This window comes from Rhea americana, unplaced genomic scaffold, assembly GCF_003343005.1.
Source record: "Rhea americana isolate MKP2758 unplaced genomic scaffold, rheAme1 scaffold_100, whole genome shotgun sequence".
Taxonomy (NCBI): Eukaryota; Metazoa; Chordata; class Aves; order Rheiformes; family Rheidae; genus Rhea; species Rhea americana.
The window spans coordinates 1,424,038-1,438,511 of NW_028185040.1; the positions used below are offsets into that span (position 1 = coordinate 1,424,038).

General features: G+C 39.0%; 1 protein-coding gene across 1 annotated transcript in view; it reads right to left on the reverse strand.

Moving 5' to 3' along the window:
* ITGA9 (integrin subunit alpha 9) overlaps positions 1-14,474 on the reverse strand; it is a 221,860-nt gene that overhangs the window by 83,403 nt on the left and 123,983 nt on the right. The window contains exon 17 of the mRNA XM_085304035.1: positions 9,538-9,614. Within this exon, the coding sequence (XP_085160161.1) occupies positions 9,538-9,614 (77 nt within the window). The remainder of the gene's footprint in view (positions 1-9,537; positions 9,615-14,474) is intronic.

Below are 14,474 nucleotides of genomic sequence, written 5' to 3' on the forward strand. Positions count from 1 at the left end.
TACACCAACTTGATGCAAAAAAAATCTGTTTTTTCTGTTTGTTAAAATACTTGAAGAGTTTCCAYTGAAGATTATTGTCCATAGATCTGGTGAGTAAGTGAATTTTGAGGAGGGATTCAGTAGCACTTCGAAACAGATGGTTTCTAGGAATTAGGTCACTAATAAAGTCACTAAATAAGCCACATTTTTACCAAAGAAATTTTGCCTTCAGAAACTGATTTCCTATTTAAATCTGATTAGACAGATTGGATTGTTTGTCCCATTTTAGGAATGCTGGGGCGCAATATGTGATTTGAAAGCATACTCAGCTGAGTTTGGAAGAGGGAGACCAGTGCCCTACACACCAGTCACTTTTAGTAGTCAATAAAAMACAGTTTGGAGATGAATTGTTTAGAAACAGTATAGGTTTGTTACTTCAGGAAATTTGTTTTCTAGTAGCAGGTACTATATGTCATGAAAAAGTTATGTCTAAATGTCAAACATGATAACCAACATATACCCACTGAAGTACTGGCAACACTTTTTCTCTGTTCCAACCCTATAGCACACTCAGAACCAGCAAAGTGATTTACCTGCTGACCTACAAAGAACCTCAGATTTTGCCATTACAAGATAACTGGAAAAAAAAACGCTTGTGTGCATGTGTGTGTGTATGTTAAAAAAAAAAAGTGTGTGTGTGTGTGTGTGTGTGTCTATTAAGATGTAGTTTGGAAATGCAAAACAATAGTGCATCAGCTTTTCATTGTAGTCCGTCCAGCATCAAGAACTTCAACCTGAGGCACCTAACATATGACAGGGTTGACAGAGGTTAAACTTTGGTTTCCCTAGCTATATACTTTGGTTGCTAGAGAAAGAAGCAATACAGTGCCTTGCAATTTCTTAGGTCCATAAAAAAAACGATGTTGGGATGTTCACAAAGAATGCAAGKCTATACATTGGTTCAACAATAAACTCAAATTATACCAAAGCACATCACTTCTGGGTTGAGTTTAAATAAAACAATCAAACAGTAAAATTCTAATCCAGTAGATATGTTCAAGTGGTATTTACAAAGGGCAGTATTTAAGTGGCAAGACTGGCTTGTACAATACCCCTGACTGSTAATGAGTGGCCTGTTATTAAAAAAAACAGAGAGTGGAAATCTGTATTCTTGTATTACATGCGGAATATTGAGGTTTGTTGCCACTCATCACTTGATGGCTCTATTACCATCTGGACGGGTTCAGTCATCATACGTTCAAAAGGAACAGGACTGGCCACGGCTATTGAATTGGACTTTATTTATTTTCTGAGAGATTTATGAAGCTCTTTGTGCAACTAGCCAGATGGAAACCAAAGAACCACTTCTTCATCCCCATTCACCCTCAACAGTGGAAAACATTTACTCGTTCCTCAGACGATGCTCCCACTGCAGCTTGTACTACCTCCTGATTAATTGCTGGCACTGCTGGGTAGCCCTTTCAGGAAACTGCAAATCAGATCCTGGACGTGCTACAACAAAATTTTCCATGTGCCTCACAAACGCAGCATTCAACCCACTAGCAACTGGTTGTAGGTAAAAGATAAATTAGAAATCAGAACTCTGCCTCCTGGATTCACCATCCAGACTTAATTCTAAATACAATTACAAATGTACTAATATACACAAAATGGAATAATAATAAGCCTTTTCATTTCTTCTTTTGCAATGCACCAAATTACCTTGAAACAGCATTAAAATATGCTATGATTTATGAAATCATTTAAATCACAGTGTGAAACTTGGCATTATTTCTTGAGAAAATAGAAAGGAATCTACTCATATGCACTTTTCCAATGTTTTCCCATTCTCCTTTCCCTCTTTTGGTACTTAGAAAGATCTGACCTTAGGACAGGATTGGGTATGATCAAGCGACTCGCAAGCAGCACGTGACTCTCATGGGAACAGTCAGGGCTCTGTATCTGTGTCCCTGAAGTCAGGAATATCCACATTAGTATCTACACAAACAAGGTCCCAACTCAATGCCCAAGAGCACTTTCCTAGCACTAGATATGCTAAACCATAGTGCATGCTCATTGCTCTTCTGTTCTTCTTTATGAAGCAGATAAGCAGCTCCATCTGAATAGCCCCGCTATTTAGAGTAGCCTGGCTAGGATAAACAGAGTGTCAAAAACATATTTGAAAGAGGCGCAAGTTCAATGAAAGATATAAAAGATAAAACAAGTGAAAACAAAGTCTTCATCTGCTATGAATGAAGAGGAAGGAAAAAATAGATACTATCTGAGCATGTAATCAAACTCCAAATGAAAGGATATTGTTTTTCCTCATCACCAATGTTGTGTTAAGATGCACTTCAGGGCAATAAAACCACAACGGGCAGGCCATGAAACGTGAGGCCTCTCTGGGAACAAATTCCTGTTGCTTGATCAAAGCGAGATAAGCGCTGAGGCGTGAGCCTGGTCAAATTTATGAAACAGCTTTGCTTCCCACATTAAACCACAAACTTGTAGCTTTTCTCCACAGGTTTACAAAGCCTAGGATCAGYGAAAACCCTTATTTAAAAAAAAAAATCACTAAAACACTACTATATTCATAAAATACACTCAGAAAAGTTTTTATGTTTTTAATCAAAACTTCATGTTACTGCTCCTTCCTTTGGAATATACTGCCTATCTGCATTGTTACTGCACTAAACTAATGTTCTGCACTATTATTGCTTGTGTTGGTGAAAACTAAATTGGACAAAGCTGTCATAACAYGTGTTTTTATCTGTGATTTCCAGATTCCTTCAGCTAAGTTTCTGTAATAATTTGACAGGTCAAAACGAAACTGCTGAGATTCATTTTTCAAATCCAAGTGCCTAGTGTCTAATGGTGTGCCCAGTGAATCAGCRGGAGTACTACCACCAATTTTACTGAGTCCACTAGTACAGTCTTTATTACATCTGTAAGTAGCATTTGCAAAGCAGTCACATGCCTCTATCAGCTGCACAGCTAGTCACCCATGTGAAATTATTCATTCTTCAYAAATAGAAATAATATGATTATAAACTTGAGAGTTACTCCAAAGCCTAGTGAGCTTGCAGTGGGGGGCGGGGGGAAGTGGCAAGCTCTCCCCTGTGTTTTCTGTGGGGTCTGGGTTAAGTCCTCTGAGATTACATCCCAGAAGACCAGTATCTAACCATTTACCTGCCCTATTGAGTACATAAGGCAAAACAGATCAAAGAAGCAAAAGGAGGATTGGCAGAAATCTTGTTAATTCTTTAGTAAGTCACAGAAGGAATTTCTTTGGGGGAAAAAACRCTTCTGTAGAACTGGCCAAAGGATTTCTGGCAATACTTTTTTTTTTTTAATCATAGATTACCGCTTTATTGAAATGGAAACATTTCAAATTTGATGAATTTTTTGACAAACTGGGTTTTTGTTCATTTGCTGGCTAATTCCAGAGGGACTGACAGAAGCAGATGACCCAAGCCACAAGCCTGACCTTTCAATTGCAGAAAGGACATTTCTCAAAAATTTCATTTCACAATAGGCTTTTGAAAGCTTTGGCGTCAATGCAAAACAATTTGCAAAAACTTGAAAGTCTGTAAAATGCAGCCGTTGCCCTTTTGATTCTCTCTGATTTTTGCTTACAACTCAACATTTCCACATAAATAATTTGCAGCAATATATATGGGAACTCTGATCAATCTGTAAGGAAAAAAAGGCCARTTTGAGTCTGTAATAAAAGGTGTCTGCTAAGGATGCTCTAAACCAATATAATAAAAAGTTATATATTCCAAGCAGTCAAACATAAAAGCAAATGTAGCCCAACGGATGAGTAATCCTATTTCTAATGACAGATGAAGGCTAAGCTTACATCACATAAATATATGGGACACAGACGTCCTCTTAGAGCCTTCTCCGGAATAACAACATTTATTATGGCGTTTTCTATCCAAGGAGGCTCACAGTCTTGTCTTTACAAACTGTTTTACGTAACATGCACCCAGCTCACTTCACTCATGCTGGAAAGCAYCAACTACATGACGCACTGCAACATCATTCTTCTTCTTGCATTATTTGTTTTCCGTAAAGATGTTCGATTCACTGTGGGACACAGGCTGTCACTATATTTACACAGTCATACCGGTTTTCCTCTCTAGCTGCATCTCCTAAGGAAGCCACCATCCATTCTGCTCTGGTCTTTTAGCTGGTTTGTTTATTATAGCTGAAAGAAAGTCTGTTTCTTCRAACACCCTGTTATTCAAACATCTCCTTTATGGTTTTCATCCAGTTCCCAYTAGAACAAAGCTTGCTAACTATTATCGCCTTTGCAGAGAGAYACTCAAGTGTGTATCAGATGGATARGTATCAGATCAGATCCTGAAGCTCATTTAACATCGCAGATAAGATTTATGTTCCTGTCTWCTCAGCTCTTCTAGCAGTTTTAGGTTCTTCTTCAAAGACGAGACTGCTTTTCTCTCACAGAAAGTAACAGAAGCGTAGATGAGTAGATTTTTAAGGCTAGAAAAGTCTAAACCTTCAACAAAACACACTTCAGAGATTCATCTAGCACATCATGRGGAACATCATGAGGTTCTCTATAAGTAGCTATAGGGATGCTCAATAAAAACATGCTATTTACTACATAAACCTAATGGAAAAGACATTTGCTGTGCTGAGAAAACAGTGAGGCATTCAAGTCAAGCATGGTATGTAATAAAGGTATTTTTAATATTAAAAAAMGTATTTGGAAATAATAGCTAACAAAACACTCTTAAATGCATTTTGCTTTTCAGATCTGTATTGCTGGCAAGCAAAATTGGTCTCCTATTGCTGTCCCAAAGGCTGTGGTTATATAAAAAAATCCTGTTGCAAAATATTCTATTCCTGTATCCCTTATGGTTTCAGATTGTGTCATTAGAGTTATCTATATGCAACACTTATAGATCTTTTTTTATGCTAAAAAGGAGACTTAAAAGTATCTTCAATCTTTTTTAAAAAAAATGGGGCATTACCTCACATGGCTATTAAGAAAATCAGATTTCAAATAGCCGTGACTGAAAAGATGAACTCCCTGTCTTCTGCCCCTCCGTTCCTCCCACCACCCCCTTCACTAAGCATAATCCTTTCTGCCCCCCGCTTCTAAGCTGCTGCCTGCACTTGTATGCTAACAGCACTCATATGCCTACTAATAAATCCAGGCCACGCACAGGCAAGACCTGTTGAGGCAACCCCAGCACRCCGCCATTCAGCTGCCCTGTGTGCTCGGTCTTTATGCCTGCCCTGTGAAGTTTATTTCCCCACTGCCTGTTTCATCAGGCCCTGCTCCCACCATTGCTACCCCCTTCCACTGATGCTAAATGTCCTTGTTGGTAGAGGTGGCATCAAGGAGAGTAAGGAACCCCACTGGCAGGTTTGCAGCCACAGCACTGGCCAGTGACCCAYGATGGCCCTAAGCTGGTGGCTGTAGGTTGGTGAGCGGTTGTTCTTTCGTGAGGAGATCTCACTCAGGTTACACAGAGGATTCACCTCAATAAAGTCAGAGACACACAGAAAACTGGTTGGAAACAATCTCTTGAGGGATCATACAGTTCATCCTCCTCCTCCTCCTCAAAGCAGGATTGTGGCCAACAGGAGATCAGCTCCGCTGGGACCTCATTTAGCCAAGTCCSGAGATTCTGCCACAGGAGAGAGTCCAGTCTCTGCAGGCAACTAGGTCCAGTGCAGCACTAACTTCCTAACTGAAAAAAATTTCACAGTCTCTGATCTGAACCTGCCAGCCTCAGTCCATGACTGCTGCCCCTCATGGCATCCGCCATGACGAGGAGCGTTTGGTTCCCCCATTTTTGTAACAACCCYCCATCCCTACAACAAAGGTGAGCGGGTTTACCTGAAACCGACACTAACAAGAGCAGACGAGCCTGAAGAGAGACTTGAGAGAGATTCACTGTCAGCTAAAAACAAGCCCTTTCCTATTCAGGATAAGTGCACTGAGACTTTTCTTTACTCCGGCATAATCCATGTAATCCAGACCTTCAGCCCAAGTGCTCAAGGACACTTTCACTATCACAAAAGTATTAACAAAAACAGAAAATGTGAATCACCAACATATCCTCCCACTAATCTTCACAAAAGTTTTTGTAAGCAGCAGAAGCAGCAGTAGATTTTTTATCATTTCCAATTTTCGAGCAGTCCTGCTCTCTCCTCCTCGCCTTCCCCCTACCACTTTCACAGGGAAGAGTTTCAACTCACCCAGCAGCACAGTTTCCACATGCAAAAGCACCTCAACGGCCTCCCTAACAGGAAAAGACGAGGCAAAACCARTCACAGCTGGTCAGAACTATGGCAAAGTTTTCAGCTCATGTTGAACATCCAGGACTCTCTATTTTTTTGTTTGTTTGTTTTAATCAAAGTGCAGTGCTTCCCACTTGAGGGCACATGACTAAGCGTTAGGAAGGGAAGGAAGATCCCCAAAATCACACAGTCTGTGCAGATCTGTTTAACTCTTGCCAGCACAGGCTGTTTTTTCTAATAGTCGCTTGGTATACTGTTTTGGCATCTTCAAAGCTGGGTGCAATCTTTTAACTGTATAATTCTTACTGATTCAAACACATTGCCAGGGAATTGAGTTACAGCAGCTTGTGCGGTACCCAAGCTTGTACGTGCGACCTCAGCAAGCAAGGCTCATGATGGTAATGAAACCCGAGAAGTAGCTAACTTCCTATGCACACGGATTTTCTAACCAACACATGTTCAAAAGCATGTTATATCGTGAGGCACAAAGCTCAATATATACATCATATATACAATACACGGCTGTCTGTACAGCTTTTGGCCCTAACATGCTACAAATGAACGAAAAGTGTGTAAGAACAGCCAGATTAAGTCAGCTCATCTAGTTCACAGTCCCGCATCCAAACATTTTTAAAGCAGAGGCATATGGAAGAACAAGGCAAGTATATGATGTTATTTTCTTGACATATTTCTACAGCCTCCAGCATTCACACTTACTCCTATTACATAGCTCTTCCATTAACTTTGTCTGTTAGGTTTTTTTGACCCACATAAACGCTCAACATTTACAACACCTCCAACAGGAGAATCCATACTAACCATGTCTTGTAGGAAGAATACTCTTCATTGCATTTTGCTTTTCAACACTGTATTGCTTTGTTACTCTGTTCTTCCCATTACCCTGAATAACTTAGTATCATTTGCAAACTTTATCACCTTGCTGTTCATTTTTAGCAATTATTTTCCTGATTGGTTATGAATATGTCAAATATCACTGTCTCTAGCACAAACACTAGTGGGGGTTTCTGCATCAGGAAAATAGATAATTTATTCCCACCCTTTGTTTTTTATCTTTGAACTATGAAGTAGCACTCAGGCACTACTTAGACTTACAAGTCTTAGCCCTAAGCAACTTATTTTCTTTGTGAACCTTTGGTGAGAAATCCTTATGAAAGTCTTTTGGAAGCCCAAGTAGATTTCATCAACCAGATCACCCCGTCCACATGCTCCGTGACATCTTCAAAGAATGGCAGCAGATCCAAGAAACAGCACAAACATCTCTGAAAGCCTTCCCCAACATATCCAATGCATCCACACGTCCACTAATTGTATTCCTGATTTTAATTTCTACCAATAAATTCACTGGATTTAGTCAGACATCATTATTGAGACAGAATTATTCCCATAGCCTTGTTGATAACAAAGTTAGCCTAGTTTCTGGGTGCATATAGGAGTAGATTTACTGTTCATGCTTTTCTACGAAAGCATGCTTTGTACACAGATTTTACATAAACAGGAATAATGGGAAAAACTGCTGACAGCATTCTTCAGCATGAGGTATATGGGGCTGGAAAAATGACCATACTCGAGACAAGCACTTCCCTAAAATCAGAATGCCTAGCATGTTTTGTGTTTTTAGGGACAGAAAAATCATTCTGATTTCTTTAGAGATGCTCAATCATCTGTTACGYTTCTTAATAACTGAGGCTGACACAGCCCTTTACCCAAAGGAAACCCATTCATTGTAGACTTGATTAATTTGACGACATCCTGTTTATCTCAAACAGGACTCAATGTCACTGAGTAAAAAAGGTTTGAGAGCTTTGGTTCAACATTTTGTTGTAGGAATGTCGTACTGTATTCAAATAACCAAGCTTTTTTGACAGTTGAAGCTTTTAAATTGCCATGATAACATAAATAACAGTTGTAAAAGTAAATAGTTCAACGCTCCAATCACTCAATACAGTTCTTACTGCTGCAATTGCTATGCACTGACTGACAACAGTTTTTAGAACCTGTCCTTTACTTTTTATTGATTATCCCTCACCTGCAGGACAAAATCCCTCATTTATTTTTCCAGTGCACACAGACAGGTCTCCAATTCTAGTTTTAATACATTTTGCTCACCACTAACCTCTAGCAAAAGGTCAAAAATCCAGACTAATCACAGTTGAAGCTTGGACTGCGCAACCTGAGACCTAGTCCAGGTCCCAGCCAATGCAGTGAAACATTCCTGTTGACTTCAGTAGTGTCTGGAGAAGTCCWTAACTTCTCAGATTTGACTTTGGTTCAGTTTTGTCTCCAACTACAACTACAGCACATTGTGGATCTATATAAAATCTGTGTATATCTGCTGACTATTACTTTTTCTTTTCTTTTCTGTTATTCTAGAGTAGTGCAGTTTCTTCCCCTCTCTTATCTGACCTGAGAGCAAAGTGTTTCACAGAAAAGATCTGCATCAAATAGCAAAACCCCTGACACACAATTAAACAGCTCACATCAGCACTTACATTTTGAAAAATGTTCTTAATGCTGGGAAAAAAAAAAAAAAATGAAGTGATGTATGAAGTTCACCATTAGCCTCATTTATCCAGAAACTGAATAACTGGCAAAGAACCGGCATTTTCCTAGGATCACCAGTCAAAAGAGACAGAAAATATCTTCTCTACTTAATGAGGTTTATTATTCCAGAAGAAAGTGAAAACACACACACACACACATTATTAACAGAAAGAAACCAACAAAAGGAAGGCAATATTTCATGAGATTTAACAAAATCACACAAGCTCAGAAATTAAAATAAATAATTCGAATCACAGAGCAGCTAAATCAATTTACCATATTCCAAATTGTTGCTTATTTTATTTTTCTGTGTGACACTTTTTCTGAATGAAAATGCTTTGCCACATATAGTTTGATTCATACCATGCCATAAATGGTGTTTTATTGTTTCTGAAAAATGGCACAGATCAGGACCTGACTTGGGTATGTTTCTTCACTTTCCCTGTCCTCCTCCACTATGCTTTTATTTCTTCACCAGCTTTGTCTTTGTATCTTACTTTGCGTGTGCACAGAGCCTACCACCACGGGTAGTACACTTTTTGTACATTCTCTACATCTTACTGCACTAAAGATGATATCGTCATCATCATCATTCTAGTTTGAAATAAGATATAAAATATCCGTATTCATATTTTGGATTTTCAATGCTTCTTATATAAAATGACTAACATACAAGCAGGAAAGAAGAACAAGGAAAAAAAATCACCCACTCACCTAGACAGCAATAATTTACCCTGAAGTTTCAGATCAGCTGCACAGTCTTCAGATTGACAGTTCCTCTCAAAAATAGTCTGCAAAAAACAGATAAAAGTATGGCTATAGCATGAAAAGGATAAGATCAAAGTTCTCTTAAAGAAGTAACATATTTGGATGAAACGAAAAAAACACTGAAATTTGTGACATGGAAATGTACAATATGAATGTTAAGGAAATTCAAAGGCARACAAATCTCATTTTTATCAGAAACCTCTTTATTCTGTTATAATTGAACAAGAAGGTTCACCAAAATCAGACACWCTCATCCTCAATCCACTCCTGCTTCTCATCTGACAAGAATTACTTCTCATACGGTATTTCTGGCACTCTTATTTCTGATCCCAACACRTGTTCATGAAATGAAACAGAGTAAGAAATTGTTTATGAAACTATTTTTAATCCTAAAAACTAGAATAGAAGAAATCATAAACCAAACAGATTCACTGACCTACAGTAAAGATAAAGATTTAAATCATTTTTTAGATTTTGTATATGGTAGGAAACACTTCACATATCCTACAAGCAACAGAAAATTACAACAACTGTGACACACCGATGACATCCTACTGCAACAGAACTGCTGTCAATCTTGTGAATTCTGGGAAATGGGAACCACCATTTCTGAAATTAAATGGACCGATAAAACTTGGATGTGTAAAAGGCAGATATATCACTAGGCATGGGCACACCATTTAAGCGGCAAAGGTAATGGCATGTTGACAGAAAAGGAGTAAAAGTAAGGCATCTGTATAAGCCTAAGCAAATCTCTATGGAAATTCATCATGGCTAAATGAGGCAGCCATCAGTGAGTGAGGTAGGATGGCAAGAACATAGTTCTGGTTCCAGCAAATCCAAGTTCTGTCCAGGTCATGGCTACTATTCTCCCACTATTGAGAACAGAGACCAATACCTTTCTGGACAGCTGACTAGACTTTTTAGGCTGCAGGGTTCATTCTCTCGGACAAGTAATGCTTTTCAGCTTATGAAATATTCAAAGGMCAAATGCCCAAAATGAGGACTAAGGAATATATGTTCACCTAGGAAAACTGACAYTCCATGAGTATCTTCCTTTAATATGAATATTCCTTTCTACAAGCTTGGTTCCATGACTCTTATCTCCAAAGTAAATATATTTCAATTACAAATCCAAAGAGACAGTCGATCTGTGTAGGATGTGGACTAAGATCAGACTACACAGAGTTGCAGAGACTTAGGGGAAAAAAAAAAAGACATAGAGAGTTAATATATGTTTGAATAGCACTGCCCAATTGCATCAGCACTGGAGAAAGACTTTGAGTCTTTAGACCAAAGGAGACAGCCAGCTTTACATTTTCTATACTATCTGAGCTCTCCAAAMAGACACGGACCTTTGTGAAGCTGGTTAGGATTGGACTAGCAGATTTCAAACTATACTGTAAATTGCACTAAGCTCCAACAAGAAGATGGACGCAAGGAAGTCAGGAGGTGGGTAGTTCATCTAGGGCTAGTTACACTGTCCATTCATTTGCCTTTCCTACCTTTCATTTTCTCAGAATTTCAGAAGTGGAAATTGTTGAGGATTTAAACACAAATGCTGAACTTATACTTTCTCCTTAATAAAGATTACTATGTCAAAGGGCAGCAATCATGAGACAACCCAGTCCTGAGACAGGAGCTGGCATGGGAATCACTCTCAAAAACATGGGATATTTCAGAGATATGGCCTCAAAGTCCTCAGAATTAATCCTCAAGAACTAGAGTAGCTATATATAGGAAAAGATTGTTTGACGTTCAGAGGAGAAAGAAAAATAAATTGTAGAAATACCCTTGCCTGACAATTTCCCTTTTTGCATCGCAGAAATCTTAGCAAAGTGAACAGGATGATCACAGGTATGACCTACACTTTTGAAARAATCCAGTACTGTAAATACATTTAAGGAACTACCTAGTAATCCTGGAACTCTGTTTCTAAATCTATAGTTCAGCAGGAATGAACAAATACCTCGTTTCTTAAAACTACGGAGCACATATCTCTTCCACTACATCACAAGCTCTTTTGAAATACATTAGGAATATTTTGTTATTACAGAGCAACTCAAGTTCCTATGCAGCACTGAGATAGGAGAAAGAAACACAGATGAGCCCCCAATGCAGAATTCTGTAGCAGTGAATCCTGCTTCTGTGAAGGCTCCTGAACTTGTTTAAGTTTGGGGGAGAAAGGATTTCCAGTCCTGCCAGAACTCCCAGACAGCCAGGACGCCTTCAGGCTGCTGGAGCTGGTTCAGCAGCCAGCTCCATCACAGGCTGATACCACCTCTGGACTGCTTTGCTATTTCCCACCATTTCCTTGGTGACTGCATCCCACCTTGCCTGTGTGCTTGCTAGAGCCTCAACCCTGCCACTTTTCACAGCCAAAGCAATCTGCTCTCTCCACTTTCTCTTCCACCACGTTGGCCTCTCCCCACTTCATCCCCTAAAGCTGTTGATTCTTCTGCCTTTCTAGCTAATTCCTGCATGTCCAAATCCTTCCTAAGGAATTAGGAAGTAAACACGCTGTAAGTCATTATAACATTTGTGAAGATTACTTACATATTTTCTTAATATGCCTCTACTTAGTCTATTTGGGCTGGGATTTCTTTGGGTCASAAACTACTAGCTCAACATTTGCATGTTGTTTAGAGCACAAYTCCATTGTCAGAATATGCATAGGCCCCAATGTAATATAATCTTGAATTTAATTTTAATTCCATGAGATCCTAGAAGTGGCTCAGACTTTACAATAACATTGTTAGGTATTTAGAGAGCTCTTCATAYGTTTGAAGTTTTAAATAGGGTAACTAATTTTCATATCACTACGCTGCAGGTATTAATCAGATGTGAGTAAAGAGAAATTGGGTAAAATAAATTGATTTGAGCTATTGAAATATTGCATAATTTTTGAAATTACTGTTATCCAACATGAAGATAAGTAGTCTAGAACAGCGGTTTTACAGAAGTTCAAAATCCATTTATTCTTACTGGAGTCCACTTAAATTGYGCCAAGTACCTCACTGCTTCTCAGAGATAGTCAGGAAGCTTCTTTACATAAGAAATATACCCATGAAAAATTCAAGGTATCTTTTTTGAAGAGTTTGCAGAGGAGGAAGGGAGAACAAAATTGTTCTGAGTGACTTGAAAGAGAAATACAATTGCATTTCTTCTATCAAGGCCACAATACTTCTGTCAGGTTTTTCTGAGAGATAAATAGATGTTTGCATGCTAACTAGGACAAAGATGATAATCCCAATGTTTTTGCTACGTTCACAGTACGAGCAGAGAACCAACACCAGCTAATGACAGCATATGCACAGCAAGCTAGTCAGATCCTGGCATCACCAGATCTACAGCAAAACACAGAGTAAATCCAATGTTTTTAGGATCTGTGATTCTTCTCTGCCTTCTCTTTTGTTGCWCAGGACCTGGCAGCTCCTGAAATTGTCCCGCAGCACTTCCTATGAGATCACCAGACATCCTGGACAAACATGCAATTTCCTCAAACTCTGCCTGACAGCTCTTCTGGGTAGAAAAGACGACGCTTCTAGGGAAACCAGTAAAAGTGGCARATGAATCCTAAAGAGTTAGTAGATACGGATGCATGTCGCCAAGTCCTTTCGAGGGCGATTCAGAAACCCTAACTTAAAAGACACTAATTATAAAGAGTGAATAGGTACGTCTGTACACTACAGACACCAAGAAGAGAGCTAGAGCCAGCTGAGAAGGAGGATGCATCTAGACAGGCACTCAGCTCAGGGCCTCACAGTAAAGACCTTTGTGTCCAGACCATCGGTTGAAGAATGGCACAAAGTAGCATTCTACATTTTGTGGTACAGGCCACATTAGATTGTGTAGATGTAGACTGTACATCTACAATCCTCTGCCTTAGGAAGGAGAAGGAGGTTGTATCCATAGTTCATGTACTCTAAAGCATCCTAAACACTGAGCTGCTGGGTGACAATCTTTTCCTATTCGTTCTTGCTGACATTGCACTACAAAGGCATGAAGCTAGAGGGAAAATACACAACAAAGTGCCTGACTTCAGCCTAATGGTTAGAGCTCTCTCCTCAGAGAAGCAACTTGAGGTTTCAAACCTGACTCCCTAAATCACTTCAGTTCCTTCCAATAGCTGCCTAAAACTAAGCACATCTATGTTTCTGGGAGTAGGGAAGAGAATAGGAAACAGAAAACTGAAAAAGGCTGTGTTCATGACACTCCTGCCCATAGAAAATACTGGAAATCATCCAATAAACATAGGAAAAACAAAGGTATTTCAAGATATTTAACCCTCAAAATTCAGGGAAGCACACAGAAATATCAGGTCTTAGCCAAAATATGCAATCAAGACTTTGCAAGGTTGCCAGGAAATTCAGCAAGAATTGCTTCCATTCTTTCACAGAAAAAGGGAAAGAGACAGCTGACAACACATGAAGAGAACGGAGAGAAATTGGATTCCTGAAAGAACTCTTCAAAACATGGTCCTTTTCTGATTTGGGTTAAAAAAAATGAAAAAAGGAAAAAGAGAGAGAGAAAAAAGAAAAAAAAATGACCAGGCTAGATTCACCCTAGATCAGACCTGAAACAGCAAATCAGTCCACAAATATTTAAGAGTGCATCTCAAAAGGAAAAGGTAGCGGAGCTGGCCTTCAGTAACTGAGTATCCATTCCTTCAGCTTCCTAAACTCTGCCATACACTTCAGTAGAAATAAATCAGGTTATTCAAAATAATTTGTATTAAGAGTATAGTATTCCAACATCTACACTGATTTCATGTAAATTGTCACCATACCGTATGGTATATGTAAGGATGACTTAGCAATTAAATCATGAACAAAAGCACATCTGTTTCAAGGAYGTAGGGTAAGGGAGTTTGTTAGTCTAGC